The sequence below is a fragment of the Morone saxatilis genome, unplaced genomic scaffold (genome assembly GCF_004916995.1).
Source record: "Morone saxatilis isolate NCDOM2014 unplaced genomic scaffold, NCSU_SB_2.0 Contig1, whole genome shotgun sequence".
Taxonomy (NCBI): Eukaryota; Metazoa; Chordata; class Actinopteri; family Moronidae; genus Morone; species Morone saxatilis.
In genome coordinates, this window is record NW_023339651.1 from 19723702 (window position 1) to 19743001 (window position 19300).

Sequence of the window (19300 nt, forward strand, 5' to 3'; positions counted from 1 at the left end):
TGTGTGTGTGTGTATGTGCGCTGTACCACTACAGTGTGTGTAGTCTGACCAACACTGCCACCTCCCTGAGGAAAATGTAACTGATGGTGGCAACAACATCGCTCCAATCCTGCTCTCTAGTCTGTAAAGTTATGGTATACATGATCGCCTCTGAAAGCAACACTTCACACTGCTGTACTGCTGGCTTCAACCCTTACTTGGAGTTTGTCTGTGAGCTGTAATTGCGTTCCAGAAATGGCAGGCTAAATGAGGCTTTTCCTCTGAGTTGTTTAGAGCAGATCGGCAGGGTGGGAAATGACCCCCAGTGCTCCGGGGAACATGAGAGGGTGGATGGCTGTGTTCAAAAGCGGCAGGAGGCTTTTCACCAAGGTGGCTCAGGTTCTGTGTTGTTCTAACCCACATGCTCTAGCTGGTTAATATGGCACAGATGTAGAGATTGTCTTTATTGCAATAAAAGTTATCTTCCAACAAGTCTGCTTGATGTTACAGTTGGAGGGATTAATGTTGGGTGATACAACGGACAACCGACATGACTGGTCGAGTGAATTTATGAGTGCATGAGTGAAATATTAAGCGTAAGAGAAGTAAAACTGCCCGTAATTCTCTCGGTGATAACCGCTGATGACAGGGGGAGTCTTAGACAATCAGGTTGTGCAGGATTTACAGTTTTCTTTAAGCTGCAGCAGCTCGACTTACATTCTGCACCCCATGAAAACCAGCAAATGTTGTTCCTTTTGCGCCACGCTTGAAACTACATTATCAAAGCCATGGGAACTGCTGCTGCATGGTTGAAGCTAAAAGGAAAGATAAAGATCTCATTTAAGTGCTCCCTGTGGACTGCCGAATGTTTTGTGAGTGTGTATGTCCCTGACTAGTTCTCATGCCGATTTGATTAACAGCTCAAGGAGCTGTGACCTGTGCTCTCGAGCTCACTGCCGTTACATAATAGTATGACAAAGGCGTCAAATATATGTTATATCAATACTACAAGGTGTCAACCATATGTTGAATAGTAAATCAGTACCACACACAGGTACCGTCTTCGGAAACACCTGTTTTTTATCAGACTCCATACCCAATTAAGAATTTATTACATTACATGATGATGCTGGATGTTACTGAGAAGATCTAACTACTAAATGGAAAAATATGAAAAATATTTTGGTATTTTTTATACAATTGATTCGTCCAAGAACTACTTTTCTGGAGCGCAGCAGACCGTAAACTAAGCAATTGTTGTCCTATAAGCTAATGTAAAATAGGAGACTAGCGTGGTGCTAAACAGATAATCATGACACCAAATCATCTGAGAAATATGTATGAGAAAACATTTTGAACTGGAAACTGTAGAGGGAAAAAATTCCGTAACGTTAGCTTGTCACTCAAGTGAGGAACAGAACGTCAACTCACAACAAACTTTTGGACTAGAACTAGGCTAGAGAGTTGTGTTAATTAATTACAATGAATTATGTTAGCTCGAATTTGTTCATACAAATTTAAACAGTGTTAACTGTTATCAGTTTTCATATTAATTTACCTTCATCAAATATTACTCCAGTCATCCTGGCAGATTGTGTATCCTTGCTAATATTTCTGACAAAACTTAGAATAAGTAATATGAAAGACAAAACCTAGACACCCTCCACTGACAATGAATGGCATTCTGGCAACAGATAAAAAAGCACTTACCTGTGGAATGGGTTGGCTCGTGCGCTCAAGTGAGTTTTTTTTCTGCATCACCCTACTATCCCACTGTTGACTATAAGTCACTGTCAATGGAGCTGCTCCAGAAACTGTATCTTAATGGTGGAGTGTTGGCTCTCTTGCATCTGTCTCTGGCTCACGTTCACAAATCTGGCTCTAAATGTCCAAGACCATAGGAATAAAATATGTGAGTTCTGTTTTAAGGTGGATTTTCACTTTATGCAGAGGTATTAGACTAAAATAAACCTAATACTTCATTTAGGGATACCTGTTTATTAGAAGTTATACAGTTGTGCTCATACATCTGTCGCGAACACATTCCTGCTTGTGCTGAGGGAAAGTTCAGGAGAATTCATGTAACAAATGCAGCCAGTGTCGTTTGCTAAGATGTTAGAGTTTAGGTGTAAAAGTGTGGTGTTATTATTAGCCTGTTTGGTGGCTGTGAATGTGTGAGGCACAGGAGGACAATAAATCAGAATATCACTACACTGGCTTGTGTAATTATCACCACTTCACCAGTGCAAACCAGGCCAAATGATAATTTATTTACACTATAAATCTGAAAACTTGTAAATGTGGCTGTGGATTTGTATGTCCTTTGTTGTCAAGAAAGCCTAAGTTAAAACAAATGTCTTCAGTTTCAAAGTCAACAGTGAGAGAGGCAGAGTATCGTATGGTTCAGTGATCCGTGATTACACAGCCTGGCTCGGGTCCTCTTTCTATAACATGTACACTCTGCAATCAGGACAGACAACCCTCTGGTCTGAGCGAACCTTTTTATGAGAAAGAGCAGATTATGTGGCAGCTGCTGTGCTTTTTCAGGCAGCATTATTGATAACCTTTCAGTAAACATAGAGCAGCAAAGAGCCGTCCCTGGAGTTAAAATCAAAGAAGCACTCCAGAATTAGCAAACAATAACAGCTACATTCAATTTGTCACCCTCCTTTTTTCATGACAGAAGAGTCAAAACCTGCATGTATGGACAAAATGAAGCATGTTAGCAGCTGTTTTACCATAACGTTAGCTTATCACATGCATTATCTTGATGGCAAATGAACGGAACAAACTGTCTACAGCATATTTTAGGATTTGACTATGTGGGTTGTGTTAGAATTGAATGTAACAAAAAATTATGCCTTAATGCAAATTTGACCAAACTTTGTTTTAAAAGTGAGATAAAACTGAGAAACGTTTTAAAAGAAAGAGCAGATTATGGAGGAGTTGCTGTTCTTTTTCAGAGAGAATTATTGATAACCCTTTCAGTAAACATAACGCAGAATAGCTGTCCCTTGACTTAAAATCAAACACAGTCCGCAGAATGAACTAACCCTAACAGTTACATTCCATTGTCACCTTGCTTTTTCCATGACACAAGAGACTAAACCTGCATGTATGGACCAAATTAAGCATGATAGCAGCTGTTTTACTGCAGTGTTGGCTTGTCACATTAGTTTTTTAGAGGCACCACAAATTATTGGTACACCAGTCCTACAACATACTTTTGGATTTTGTTAGGTAGGTTGTGTTAGAATTCAACTGAGCAAAACTTTATTTACTGGTGCAAATTTGTTCAAACTTGTTTTTTGTTTTTTTAAGTCTCTACCCTAGCAACAAAGTTGTAACAATGAAACAGAGAAGCTTTTTTAAGAATAAGAGCAGATTTTATGGCAGCTGCTGGGCTTTTTGAGAAATAATTATTGATAACCTTTCAGTAAACACAGAGCAGCAAAGAGCCGTCCCTGGAGTTAAAATCAAAGAGGCTCTGGAGAATTAGCAAACAGTTACATTCAGTTTGTCACATTGCTTTTTCCATGACAGAAGAGACAAAAGGCAGTTAGCAGTTGCCTTACCGTAACATTAGCTTGTCACATTGGTTTGCTTGCATCCAAACATTAAGGCTGTACTGTAACGTGAGCTTGTCACATTAGCTTGTTAGAAGCACAGCACATGACTGACTACAACTTAGTTCAGGATTTGGCTGTGTTAGAATTAAATGGAACAAATTATTATTTTTTTTTTTAATTATTATTATTAATCAAACACACAATAACACACATACAAATGGAACAAATGATGTAATAACTTCTGTTTTTAGTCTGCCCTAACAACAACAAAGCTGTAACAACCAAACAGAGAAGCTTTTTAAGAGAATGAACAGATTATCTAGTGGCTGCTGTGCTTTTTCTGAGAGAATTATTCATAACCTTTCAGTAAACACAATACAGAGCAGTGAGGAGCAGCCACTTGAGTTGAAATCAAAGACGGTCCGCAGAATTAACTAACACTAACAGTTACATTCCATTGTCACCTTGCTTTTTCCATGACAGAAGAGACTAAACCTGCCTGTATACATGGATGGGTGCTTATTATTGTAGGGGATGACACAAAACTTCCCTTGTCAAAGGCTGTATCAGTTACATGTTTTGGTCAGCTTTCAGTCAGCGTTGGCTCTCTGTGATGTTGCGACCAGCAGGTCACGACCCCCTTACTGTAAACTAAAGCAGATGTGAGATGAAGGGAAAGGCCTGGTGTTACATAATGGAGGTGCTCTCCCAAAAGAGCCCTATGATGTGGCACCCAAGCTCGCTGATATTCAGTCAAACTGTTAGAAAAGTCATCACATCAAAGCTGAGAGTTTTGAGGAAATTCATAAAATGCTTAAATGCAGCCACATTTGCGCAAACATGAACCACCTGAAGGAGATCTTTAAGTGCAAAGTGATTAGGGACTTGCAGAAAAGGAGGAACATTTCATACTGGTGTGTCAGATCCAGGGTCTCACAGAGACTTACAGATAACAGCGAGGAGGATATACACGCAAAGACACACAGACAAAGAAAAGGAAAGCAAAAGAGCCACAGACACAAGCAGACCAACAGACATGGGGGAGGCTCTATGTTTATGACCCTACACTCCCACCTAGACCACTTCTACACACACACACACACACACACACACACACAGCATGCAAAAACATGTGCATACGCTGCGGACCACACACTGCCTAGCAGATCTGTTTAAAAGCCAGGAGCTGTGTTTATCATTCCCTACATCCTGCTCACAAAAATATTTGTGAGCAAGCAGCGTTGTTTTTTTCTGTGTTTTCTGTATGCATATAGATGCATACATACATGTATATATGACATCAGTAGCTTTTATTTCAGCCTATAGGTGAAAGGAAATTATTCTCAATCAGACTACAATTTAGAATTATGAAAACATTTAAAGTGGGTTGAATTCTCAGTCTCTTCCTGCTTTTTTTTCTGTCCCTTACCTGTCTTTCCACATCTCTGTCTCATCTTTTCTTCCCCTCCATCCATCTTCCCCTCCTCCTCCTCCTCCTCCTCCTCCTCCTCCCTCCAACTTCAGTCCTACAGTTAAGACTTCAGCAGAGGAGGACACGAGAGCAGCTGGCAGACCAAGGCATCATGCCTCGTGAGTAACGCCTTCCATCACTGAGCTGCTGCACATGCAGGCGCACACACACACACACACACACACACACACACACACTTCCACACATGCTTTTGCACTATAGTGTGAGTAAGACAGGAAGAGAGAAATGTTGAGAAATACAATGAACAAGGTTTTGTCCAGGAAGTTATACGATATGAAGGTACAAATAAACCTCAACTATTGTGATAGCTGGCCATGCAGATAGTTTTAGTTTTATTTGTCCAGGTTTTGAGATTTCTGCCACAACCTCGATGCAATGAAGGTAAACCAATCTTTGACCGTGGGCCTCACAGCATTGAGAAAATTACATTAAAAAATCCAACCTGTCTTTTCAGAAACAATGACCGTTACTCTGGATAAGCCACAGAACAGTTTTCACTGGAACTACTTTTACTGGAGAAATAGTCCCTACAGAAACTGTTATTATCCAGAGTAATAAGGATGTTGTTTTGAGACCACTTTGTATTGTGGTGGAGGTAGAAATATCAGAGATGGATATCTCAAAAACTGCTTTCATGGTTAGATACCAAATACAAGGGATACGAGAGAAAATATGTTATTTTCACAATGAGGCTGATTTGACACTTCAAAGTGTGTCATGTGAAAATGTAAATGCATTATGGGGATCATTGCATTTCAGTGCTAGAATTTTGGCATTGGTTAAGGCAGTATTTATTTATTTTTACCTCTTGGGGGCAGCAGCACAAGCAACACAACACTGACAATTTTATCACTTTATAAAGATGATATGGCTAATATGTTAGCAATCATTGCCTACACATTCAGCAGTAACATGGAAACATTAGAATTCATTTGGAGTTGGGTTTTTTTGGCCACATCCAAAGTCAAATATTCACTGGCCTTAGGCTCTGTTTATGATCTCCACCAACTACTGAGAAAAATATCTGGCTCTTTAGCTGCTAAATACTGCATGTTCACCAGCTAGTCACTAACTGTGTTTTGTCTGCTGTTTGGTGCTGGACAGGTCATGTACAGTGGGTTTATCATAGCTTATTCACTAAATACAGCTACTGGCTGATGAGAGCCAAGAGAGTGAACCAAAGCAGTAATGTTACTGGCCCTAAAAACCAAAACAATGAGCTGAAAGATGCTAAAACTCTGAGGGGAAATCTTTTGTCATTTGTTCTGTTGTTAATGATTAGTCCAGCTTTAAATACACAAATGATGCAGTAAGCCCTTCAGCTATTAAGCGGACAAATGAAGAACAGATTTTTTAAGTAATTTAGTACAATATTATTTGTTGACAGTTTTGGAGAGCAACGTGGATGTAAAGGTTCAAACATCTAGTCCAGTGTGGGAAATCCGAGCAGTTACTGCCTTTTCATATGTGCCCTTTAATTGTAGGTCCCTTTGGCTCAATCAGTATTATTTAGAAAGTTTTGGAACGCATTTAAGAAGCATCATTTCCCTGAGTTTCACATGAATCTGATCATTGAGTCTGACATATTGCCTGATATGTAAAAAGAAAAAAAGTTATGACTGATTTATGATTATCTATCACAGTTTTGAATTGAAACAGTACAATCTGATGCTGCCAGCCGCTCGTAAAAGAACAAAAGAGGAAAGAGAGAGAAAGAAGGATGGAGACAGGAATAGTGTAGCTCGGGAATCAGCAGATGATTTCACTGATGAACTTCAACCAAGAAAGAGGGAACTAATCAGTGAAATCAGCTCCTCTAGTTATGTTTTGGGATCAAAGTGCTTGCAGTGGAAACCTGCAGACTCTTGCTAGTTTTTACAGTTCTTCTGACTGATTCACTTTCCTCACCATAAAAATCAAGAACAAAAGACAAAAGGCCGCAGATTAAAGCATTAGACACGGACAGAGAGAAACAGGTAAGGAAGAAAAGAAAACAGTTAAGATGACAGATGCTCTAAAGAGAAGCAGATCCTGACTCCAGAGACGGATAAATCCACAGGTAGTGACAGAAGCAGAGGTGGACGTATAGTAGAGGAAGCAGGTGGATATATCCACCCGACAGGCAGGGAGACAGGCAGATAGCGCGTGCAGCCAGCGAGTAGGCAGACAGGTCGCTGAGTGACCGCCGAGGAATGCTCTCGTGCTGGAAGAGGCTCTCTGCCTCAGAAGAATCAGCAACCGCTCAGCTAGATTTACGTACACGGTACCTGTTTACAGCACAGCGCCTGCAAACGCCACATCAAAGCAGAGGCACCCCCAAACACAACTACATGGAGTGTGAGCTGCCATTTATAAGATTTTGTGCTTTTAATGTCAAGACATAGTGATGAGAACAAGTAGACCGAGAGTGTACTGAGCGTGCTCTTAAATCTTCACTGTAGCTACGATTAATGGCCTCTCATGTTCTGTAGGTCATGGCAGCACTGTAATGTTTGCAGCTATCTCCTTCAGCCTCTATATGCCACAAACGTCATGCGTCGATAAATATTTTTGTTGGCATTGACGACACTTTTAAATATTCATGAGGAACCAAACGTTTGGTCAGCATGAGACGTTACACAGCCACTTATAAACTAAGATCTTATCAATTCCTCATACTGCAACACTGTGTCGTCTTGGCAAACATAGGAGCAGTGAGCGATGCCAGTGTGCCGAAGCGTTTTTCTTCTTTCACTTACTTGCCTGCAGAAACAGCAAGGGGACTTGGGGGGGACTGGGACTGCAGGCCAGGGATTTGTTGAATGATATCTCTGGCACCATTTGCCATTTCACAGAGGCTCCAGCCTCCAGATAAACTGCTGGTAAGTGTGCGGGGGAACGGAATCCAGAGGCCCGGCGAGGCCCTATCAGTTTCTAGGAGTCTGTCACAGATAAGGCAGCAAGGAGAAACACAATTGGCCAGCGGGGGCTCCAAGCGCTTTTTTAAAAAAGAAATTTCAATTGGCTGTTTATCTCTTGATTGCAGGCGGTGGCGCAGATGGAAGAGGGTTGCAAAGATTTGTTAGTACACACTTTCTCACACCCTTAAAACTGGCATCAGCGTCTTTTGCCCTCACAGCTCTTTATGTCAAAAAGTTGTAATTTTTCGGGGCGGCACAGACGTCTCCTCTGTGCCGCTGTCGATGTGATCCTTCAGATGCTGGCTGGCTCTGCCTGGCTGTGTTATTCCTGCTGGGGAGATGGACACGGCACAGGGTCTGTGTATATATTACCCAGGGAACATCTGGTGTTTATTAGGCTATTCAAGAATCCGCCCCAGCCTCTCAGGCCTGACTGGCGTGTGGCCTGCATAGGAGCACACTGTCTGACTGCTGGCCACAGGTCTGAATACACACACACACACACACACACACACACACACACATACAATCTAATATTTCCTCATAAAGATAATAGGGCTGTAGCTGCAGGTTTACTGTGCTTTTTCCTGCATAAAAACACCCCATCTTCATTCCTTCAGCAGCGGTGCTTTAATCCTCCGTGGATGGAAACACAAAGGGAATTATTCCCGCCTAATGCACCATACGTCTTACCTCTTACTGTAGTGTTTACATTTGACAGATACAGTCAGCAGGTATATGTATTGCAATAGGTTTAAAGTGCGTCGTGTGTTTTAATACTGCTGCAGAATGTTTAAAAGTCTGTAAGCCAGCCTCAGACTCACCGGATCAGGTTACATTACGGCTGAGCGGGTGCAACGCAGCCACGCTCAAACACGTTTTTTAGGCAGTTTGGTTAAACACACTTAAAGCTCCATGTGTCCCTGTGATGTCAAATCAGTTCTTAAATCAGGCCAGTCGGTGACAGGTGAGGCAGGAGACTCTTTGGGCAGCTGAGTTATAAACAGATGATGATGTCACCCTGCTGGGGGACGGCGACGGCTCGCCAATGTGACCACGGACCTGCAGCTCGCCCACTTCCCCTCTGAGGAAGGGGACTGGATCCAGGCTGGCCATGTGCTTTACCCACTGGCCTCTGTGTGTGGCATTCACTGCCTTGTTACATCTCTTTATCCCTTTTCTTCCCTTGTTTTATTGTTTTGTTCCTTTCACTTTTCCTTTTTCCAACAATATTCGTATACTTACCTTAATTCTGTCATTCTTTGTACCAACTATTTCTTTCTTTACTCCTTCCATTCTTATATCAACCTTCATTTCAACTTTAATTCATTCCTTCTTTCGTTTTATTTGTCCCTCCATTTTATTTAGTTACTCATGTCTACCTCCTTAAAATTCTTCCTTCATTCCTACCATCCATCTATGTGTTTGAGGATCGGCACACGTCACAAGTTCACACTCATACAACTAGTTTTGAATTTTCTAATAAATCTTTTTTCTCTCTTTTTTATTTTCTTCTTCTTTCATCAGTCTGTTTTTCCTTCCTTCATTTTTTCTTTCATGTTTATCTTCCACCTAAATATTCTATCTGTATTTTCTTGCATCCATCCTCTAAGTTTATAGGATTATAGAAGTCTAATTTGAAAGAATAAGCCAAATATTTGATACCAGGAGATTAAAAATGTGTAATATTGCACATTAATATAAACTTAATTTTTAAAGTTTTAAAATATTACATTTCAGGCCCATTCTTCATCAGACAGTAATACTCTACCTGAGTTGTCCAGCACAATATCATTCATTTTATTTTGGCGCTGTATCCTGTGTCAGCCCTCAGACATATCCCACTGAAATTATATTTGACCAAATAAGTGCTGTTGCTCATTCTCGCTCTCGGTCTCAGATAATCAAACTGATGTGGTGTGCTCTCCTCACTGCCGGGTAATCAGTCCTGTGGAGAGATTGTAGGCCAAGCCAGGTTAGCTCCGGCCCTGATTATTTATACTGGAGTTAACAAAGAGAGAGTGTGGAAGACTGAAAATCTCACCCGCTGCAGCCCTTTAATTACAGCCACTCCATTTATTTTTCTAGTACTCAAAAGTGTCTGGCGGTACTGGGAGTGGAGCAGCTGAACAGATATTAGAACCGATCCAAAACAGCAATATTGATTATTGAAGGAAGGCTGAGGGAAGTCATGTGTTTGTTGGGGAAATGACAGCAGGATACAGAAGGGTTAACTGCATGCAGGAAAAACATGATGATGAAATGGAAAAATATAAGATGAGATGAAAAAAAACACAATATTTAGCAGTCTGATGTTAAAAAAGATCTATTGATTTTAGGAGGTATTTTTGGTACTTACACATTAAATGGTAACTCATAACTTACAATCTGTATGCATGTTGATGTTTAAATGGTACTGCTTCATAAAAAATACAGCGTTACTGTAATTTGAAAAGAAAGTGAAATGTTCAACGTGTAATCATTTGTTCGAATTTATATTTGTCAGCGTTTGTTGCAGCAAGCCGTGCAGCAGGGGCCAGCAGGGGACTTTATAAAACAAACTACCCTGTAATGTTAGCTTGTCCTTCATGTGGGGCAGCAGAGACGCTGCTTGGACTGAATTTTACCTGGCTAAATGCTGGGCAGGGTTGCAGTCTCAGAACCCGTCTGACAACAGTATAGCCTCTGGGGGCTTCCAGTGTAGCCAGTTGATATCCGGGCTAAGACTTCCTCTAAAGTCTGATTAGCTATTTGATATGCGAGAATGACCAGGAAGACACATTTCTGCATATAAATGCATATAAATGAATAAAATGCTATTGTCGGATTTGATTGTCGTCACATAATAGTCAATGGGCTCCGAGATTGTATTTTGGCCAAAGTGTTTCGCCTCTTTTGCAACCAAAGCTTGCTCAAACGTGATTGGTCAATACTACTCGGACGACAAATGGTTGTTCCTCATTAGGCTGTGTTGTGAGCATGACTGCAAAAGCTAGCGTGGCTAGTAAGCTAACAGCAGCAGTCCACAAGTTAAAATTATGCTGCACCTTTTTAAATTGAATTGCTATAAACAACAGCATGACTGCAGCCCAGTTTTAGGGTTCAGCTACATGATCTGTTTATGGATTGATTCATACGAATTACATGATAGTTCAAATTGATTGACGTGACAAAGTAAAAGTACTTCTTACGCCACAGAATGCTCCCTGTCAATGTTATATTATTAAATATCACCTTTTTGGACATTTCTACTGATTCATTCATTTGGAAACTACTTCATACTGTATACTGTTTTTATAGATAGATATAATAATAGAAATCTATATAATATATAGCTTAAGTAAAACTGTGCTTAAATACAATTTGGAGCAAATGTACAGTACTCTGCTATACTGCAGTATGTACAGACTGTATAAGCAGTGTTTCTCTGGTGTGTGTGTCCAATGTTGCTGATGGTGTGGTGCTGCTATGTGTTGTGTAGACCCGGCCTCAGACTGCTCCTCTCTGGAGGCCCAGATGAGGCTAAGGCGAGCCCGGCTCGCCGAGGACCTGAACGAGAAGCTGGCTCTCAGGCCGGGGCCCCTGGAGCTGGTCCAAAAGAATATCATTCCCCTAGACTCTGCCATCACAATGACAGGTATCAGCAGAGGGATGCTGCTGTGTAGTGTGTAACACACCTTTAACACCTGCTGCATCTCAAACCTGCGTGACTCCACGTCTGTGTGCAGTGAGAAGGAGAGCACGCTTCCCTCCTGACTGTGTGTGTGTATTAACAATCCTTTGTTTAGGTCCTATACTACAAAGCACTCTGTTAGAGGTTGTAATCTACTCAAACAAGCATGTCCTTTAATGACTGCACTGCTGGACTTTAACACAGTCACATCATTTTGTCAAACAAGCAAGTGGAGTGTTTATTGTAGATCTTTGATCAGCATTCTCCACCACAGAAAGCTTTGTGGCAACAGCATGAATTAGACATTGCATTTAGTCTGTAAATGACTGAAGATCTGATACTCTCTCAAACCCCTCAACCCTCAAACTCCAGAATGCCCTTTCTCCCTTGCTAACTGCTAATGTCCTGAAACTTGTCACCATATTAAAAGGCATAACTAGACACAAACAATAGGAACAGGAAGTGCATCTTTAACTTTTAGTGTTCAGATTAGAAGCTTTACTTAAAGCTGATTTTGCCCGTGGTTGAATAAGAAACAATGGTACAACATTATTCTAAGGCACCTTTATGATATTGCTTTAATAGGAACTATTGTGGTCCCAGGTTGTCCCTCTAAGTGGTTGGACCCCTTGACTATTTATTTAATTTATTAACAGCTCATTAACACTTTACGCCTCATAACTGATCTGTAAAGCATTAGTAAATGCTTTATTAGCCATTAATTAACATAAAAACCTTCTATAAAGTGTGACTTTTTAGATGAGTGCAACCAACACATATGGAATTTTCCCTTTCCCACCTTTACATATCCTGGACTCTTTCCGTAACTGTTTCCTGTTGTTCCGTCTTAATGTGATCCACCACGACAGGAACGCATATTTATTTGTATTTGTAGCACAGAGAATGTTATTTACATTTAAGAACATCATGCTTACTTCAGAAAATCTCTTGAACCTGGTGTGGATCTCCAAAAATGTTGTTGTGGTACTGAAAAGGCAGATTTTCTTTCAGAAGAGGCGCTGTCTTTACTAAATGTATATTGGGGATTAAAGTGTATGTGGAGCCCTCTAGAGACCTCTGCCTCCTCCAGTGTTTGATTTAAGGAAATGGACAACATACATGCTTTGACGCTGAATTGATTTAGCGCTGTGCAAAGTGTCAGGCCCGAGCCGTCCCACTGCGGAGCTCTGTACTCACACTGTTTGTCGTCTAATGCTCAACATGTTACTCACTCTCTCTATATCATTCTTGGCAGCGCGAGTAATGTTTTTTTGACTCTGGTGTTTTAGCAGTTTTATGTTTGCCCCCTTGAGCTTCCAGTAAACATGTTGCGTAAAGGAGACGGCAGCTGCCGTCAGCTGGTTTACACTACCTCTGCAGGAGGAAGGGAGCGCCGTTTATTGAGATGAACAGCAGCTGTATTTGGGTCCACCCTTTTTCTTTAGAAGTGGCGATGTGTATTTGACTTTGAGTGCATCCTTGTGTGTATGTGTGGGTGTACCTGTGTGTATGTTTGTACCCACCTCCCCTCCTCCCTGCTTTGTCTCTGCTTTAACAGGCCTGTATAGCTCCAATCAGCCACCTACAAAGCTCTGTGACAGGACCAGGCTGTTGCGTCCCCCTCGCCTGCAGCATTAACCCCTCACCTTAAAGCTCCATATCCCCTTACACAACACTCCCAACGATCGCTTCAACCTCTGCGCGGTAATTTTGGAAACTATGTGACCTGCCGTAACTTCTAAACCAGCCACTTGAAAAGCGGAAGTGTACGCGGCTCGCAGATTTCCTGCAATCCTGCCATCTCAATCTCCCGGTGACATCAAATTGACTTAAAGACTCATGGAAACAGCGTGTACTGGACAGCATGTAGGACAGAGAGGGCCAGCACATTCACACATGACCCATTCAGAGTGTGTGTCGCCGTGTGTGAGTGCGGAGAGTGAAGGAGTTAAACACGAACAGGTGGGAGGAAATGGCATTTAGGACAATGCTGTGTGCACTAAGCTGTGTGTTAAGCTCTGCGAGTGTGTGTGTGTGTGTGTTTGTGTGTGTATTGCGAGGTCATTGAGTTGCACAGAATGGGCCTGGTGCTGTGATTGAAACCAGGGTCTGTTCCTGCCTGTCACATGTTTGGATACAAAAAGAGAATCTTATACCTCTGCACACACACACACACACACCAACCTTTACCACCTCCCTCCCCTTGCTCTGTCCCTTCAGCTCTGTTAGATAGCCACTCTTAGCTCCTCCAATTAAAGCTGTGTTTGCTATCAGCCTAGCCAATCAGGAGCGCAGTGGATGTAAAGTGGCGGTGTCAGTCTCTCACCCACAAGGCGTAACACCTTCGGGTTGAGTGTCGTACTAGGTGTCAGTGACAGACAGGCAGTGTGTGAATACCACTGGTCACACAGGAAACATACATTGTGTGCAACGTGCAGCAGTTTGCAACAACACAACGCCCACTGTCCCTTCCTTATGTCAACACTTAAAGGACAATTCCTCCTCATTACACTGTGGGCAGTTTGACCTGCTGCGATTTGACTGACAGCGACCTGGCAACTGAAGCAAACAGCCCCACCTCTGTCGACACATTCTGATTCAAACGTGCCAAACTCTAATTGGTGCACAGAAATATGTGACATCACCTTTTTACCAACTAAACCCCACCCACTTCAAACCAGTACGCAGACACAGGAATGTCATGTAAAAAAAGCAACTTTGGCAGAAGATGTTGAATCCCATCAGTTACAGAGAAAACAAGTATCTGGTACAGATAATGTGCTTCTTACGAATATCAGAGTAAAGTGTGTATCTGTAATATCCGTAGTTGCGAATATAACAAAAACACTTCCTGTAAACCAATTTAGGCCATTTATTTAGAGATAAATCACAGATAAATAGTTACAAGATAAATTGTTCTCCTTCTCTTGTGATCAAAAACATTGTTCTGAAGCTTAACTCTGAGGCTGTAAATAGTTTTCTAAATATAGCAACTTCTGATCAACCCTTATCCATTTCTGGTTTGTCCCACCCACTTCCGGTTTGAGCACCACCCACGCCATATACATACAGATCATTTAGTAGGTTGAACAGATACAGATACCCATTCAGGGCACCAGTACAAGGCAGGCCTTAAGATTAAGTAATAATGCAGGTAATGTATCATATCATCAGCATCATTTCAATTTATAATGTGCTTCAGTGTTGCACACAATATTAACAGACGGAGTAGCAATTACAAACTCTGAAAGCCTGAAAGTCTGATTGGTAATCAAGCCGTGAACTTGGGTCAAGCTTTTATAATCGGCCACCATTTACATCATTACTGATAAGATTGTACTCACAAAGCTGTTTTGTTTTTGGTGATTTTCAAACAATCAGTTAATTGTTGAGATCTGGTGACATCAACAAAAAGAAGTTGGACGACCACTGGTTTTAAACAGGTTAGACAAACAAGGCCAGATGGCAGAATTACTAGCTGGCACAATTATCACCTACTGTACTTGTTGTAGTTGTGTGTGCTCAGTGCAATGAGGACTTATTAGTGACATTGTGGATATGCTCACTTTCAGTTTTTCACCACATGATTTTAGTAGCCAAAATAATTCCTGATGATGAACAATATTATCACAATATCTATAAAAAAAAAACCTAATGACCCTCTACTGTAACACTAGCACACAGCTTTAAGGAGCATAACCCTGCTTACTATGTTGGAGTGTGAAGTGTAAAGAAACAGAAATGATTGAAGAGGCACTGGATAATTTACACAATATTATTATATGTGTATTATTAACACAATATTAATATTTCATTTTTAAATATTACAATTATTGTCAATAGCAGTATGTGGCTTATAACCTGCTTAGTAATCAGACTTCTTTTTCATAATGTCACTGTTTTTCCAGATCTCAGCCGTACATTTGGTAATAACAATGTTAAAAAATCCATAGAACTGACGGCCAAACAACTAAAATAAGCTGTAATAGACTGGAATGATCCGATCTGGAGGTAACGCACACTGACCCTCCTCCCATCTCCCTCTCTGCTCTTCTTACAGTAAACCATGGTAAGTTCCCTAAGCAGGAGGACTCTTATGCGTTTGAGGAGGACAGCAGCAGTGAAAGTCTGTCTCCAGAGCAGCATCACAGTGATGAGTCGCAGGGCTCGGCCTGCCCTTCATCTGAGGCTGTGGGCAGCACGCCCTCCTCCTCCTCCTCACCTGCCCTCACCAGCCCACGACAGGTAAGAGTCACCTCTGTCTCTCAACAGCATGTAGATAAAATATGCCTTCTATCTCTGCTCTGTTTTCCTCCATCTGTCTGTCTCTCTGACATTGCTGGAGCTCTACTTTGCTTCTCCTGCCCTCCTGTGGTGGCGGAGGGAACTGCATCCTCAGCCTCTGTTTTCCACTGTCCGTTGGACTGAGTTGAACTAGGCAGGTGTCACATTCCTGCACGCCGAGCCAGCGGCCTCCATTTCCTCACTGCTTACCTTTCACTCACGATGACCTCATTCCAACGGTCGCCATCAGCAACGGTCACTAGATTGAAAGTCATGCCAGGACAGGATTGTTTATACCTGTTAGACAGTTCCAACTGAATCATGAAGTCTCACTGCCTCATGTCAGTTGGGAACTCCTGTTTAGAGCTTTTTGGAATACTTTTGCAAATGAAACATCAATACATGTGCATTTTGGGGAGAAATTATTCCATTTGGATTACAAACTGACTGTCTTGTAAGCAATCCCCACACCTCCTCAATTCAACATTATAACCCTGAAGGAGAAATGAGTATTGCAGGCAGGTGAATCTAACCTAAGGCAAAACCAGCAAAAAACATGTGACCACAGTCTAAAAAATATCCAAATAAAGGAAATCATTTGGTGTTTTAGTTACTTGTATTATATACGGTGATGGAATTGTTGAGTATCATTTGGCACAAGGCATAAAACAGCTCGATGGATAAACATGTTTGAGTGAAACTCTCTTCTTAAAACACCAGTTTACCAAATGAAACATGAAGTGTGAAATATGTATTACTAATGTGCACAATGTTTGATTCAGGCCTTTCACTCAAAATTGTACAAAAGTAAGACCACATGAGTCTCATCAGCAAAATGCATAAAAGTCAAAATACACACTGTCCAGGTTGAATGGCCGCTGTCACTGTTACAGTTATATGTATGCATTACCTTATAAGCTAGTTGTACACTTTTGTATACTGTCAGGTGGTTTAATTTATTATTATTTTGTATTGTATTTTAAATACTCATTATTTAAAACCTTAATCTGCCAAATAGCTACTGTCTAAAGCAGTCAGATAAATGTAATAAGTAAAAAGTGCAATATTTTCCCTCTGAAATGTACTGTACAAAGTAACAGAAAATGAAAATACTTGAGTAAAGTAGAAGTACCGGTAGCACTTTATATTAAGGTGTTTGTCAGTATTAAGTATCAAATAAGTGTGAATTCCAAAACACTAAACCAAGATAGTGAAAATGGTAAGAATGCAGCTCTGCACTCCTGTATGGACTGTATACAGTGTGTTGTTTTTATTTGTTGACAGGGAGGTGCAACCCGAGACCCACCTGATCAAAGCCAGGATGAAGGACTGTCTGGAGCCAACAACAGCCAGGCTACTCCCCCAATACCCGTTCCTGCTATTGTCAAGGTCAACAACATTTAAGAATTTTCTTTGATTTTGCTTTTATTTTTTGATTTCTCCTTCACTTTACACTTTTTGCAAATGCTTAGTTAAGAATATTAGCTGGCATTCTCACACTGTCTCATCCTCTGAACAGTCCAAGACATCAGACAAGAACCGACACAAGAAGCCCAAAGATGTGAAGCCAAAGGTGAAGAAGCTCAAGTACCACCAGTACATTCCTCCAGACCAGAAGGCAGAGAAGTCCCCTCCGCCCATGGACTCGGCCTACGCCCGACTCCTCCAGCAGCAGCAGCTCTTCCTGCAGCTGCAGATCCTCAGCCAGCAGAAACACGCTCACACACATCCGCAGTCGCAGCAGTCGCACCAGCACACACACACTCCACAGACACAGGCCCAGGCCCAGGTTCAGCAGCGGCAGCCCGCTTTCAGCTACCAGCCCCACCCACAGAGCCAAAGCCAGAAGTAAGTCACACTGGAGGACCAATCATAATCTTCATCCAACATCCCCTTACTGGCTCTTCTTGGGTCTATCAACCACGTGATTTTACGGTCTTCATCAGGGAATGAAGTTAGCTGAAGTCCATGCAAGTAAGGCAACAGCATTTCCTGATGAAGGCCAACAGATGTAGTTTAAAGTGGAACCTGTTAACAGTTGAGATTATCAGAGTACTTTTCTCAAGAATGAACTTGAACTCAAAAGTCATTGAATTAAATCTTCATTTATTTATGATACACTTTGAGTAAGGCATCTATTATAAAGGGCTCATCAGTTGAAACAAATGGCTTTATTAATGCTTAATGAATGATTCACTAATGCCACATAAGTATTAGGCAATATTTTTAGTTTATTATAAAGTTATACCCATTACCCTTTATTATTGACTTATAACTGTAAACTTGATGGCTTATTAGGAACCTACTGATATTACTAGGTCATTAATAGATTCCTTTCTAATAAGCTATCAACCTAGTAAGTCATTTGCAATTGTAAAAGTTATTAAGTGGTTGCTAAAGGCCCTTACAACAGATCTCACAAGTGTTCCACACAGTGTGCCTGCACACTTATATTTTACACTACATTTGAATAAATAAATACATAGTATTTATCAACGGTTTCAGTTACATTTTTCTGGCATTTTTCCCAATCTGGCAACCTAAAACTTGTTTTTATTAATTGCTTACAACTGCTCTGTAAAGCCTTATTAGAGGACCATTAATAAAGCCATTATTTAATCATTTAATCCATTTATAAAGGGTGTCTGATTAAAAGTAGTGCCAAGTTGATGCATGTTTTGACTTTTGCTATTTCCTTCTGTGATTAAGTCATTTCATTCTGCCATTCTAGAGGAGCCAGTGAGCAGCTATCAGCCTGTAGCTCCAGTGGTCCACCCAGCCAAGCCAACAGTAACTCCTCCTCTCCGGTCAAGACCACATATCCCAACCAAAGCAACATCTCACCAGTCAAACCTGGGCCCCTGCCAGCTAATCTGGATGACCTAAAAGTAGGTGTTACAAAGTCGAACTAAGATAAGAAAAATGGACACTGCAGATAATATTAGAGGGCCTACATGACTTTTTTTCTTTTCTTCTTGCATTGTAAGGTGTCAGAGCTCAGGCAGCACCTGCGTATTCGCGGCATGCCCGTCTCCGGCACCAAGACGGCCCTCATCGAGCGCCTTCGACCCTTCAAGGACTCTAATGCCGGCTCCTCGCCCTCCGGCTCCTCTGACATCACCACTGTGACTTTCCCGGTCACACCCACAGGGTCCCTGTCCTCCTACCAGTCCCCATCCTCCTCCAGCGCCCTGTCCCAGGGAGGTTACTACCCTTACCCCAGCACCTCCTCCAGCCCTCCCATCTCTCCGGCCTCCTCGGAGCTGTCCCTAAGCGGCTCGCTCCCCGACAGCTTCAGCGACGTGCCCATGTCCTCACCCACGCAGTTTGCCCTGCAGCCTTCTCCGGCCCAGCTCAGCATGGAGGACGGCCTGGGGGGAGGCAGCCTGGGCGGGGGAGGACT

At 41.7% G+C, this 19300-nt stretch overlaps 1 protein-coding gene across 1 annotated transcript in view; it reads left to right on the plus strand.

The window, feature by feature from the left end:
* Positions 1-19300, plus strand: part of myocd (myocardin) — a 27785-nt gene that overhangs the window by 1225 nt on the left and 7260 nt on the right. Inside the window, exons 2-8 of the mRNA XM_035670189.1 lie at positions 5073-5138; positions 11422-11577; positions 15674-15858; positions 17182-17286; positions 17417-17745; positions 18629-18785; positions 18885-19287. Of these exons, the coding sequence (XP_035526082.1) occupies positions 5073-5138; positions 11422-11577; positions 15674-15858; positions 17182-17286; positions 17417-17745; positions 18629-18785; positions 18885-19287 (1401 nt within the window). The remainder of the gene's footprint in view (positions 1-5072; positions 5139-11421; positions 11578-15673; positions 15859-17181; positions 17287-17416; positions 17746-18628; positions 18786-18884; positions 19288-19300) is intronic.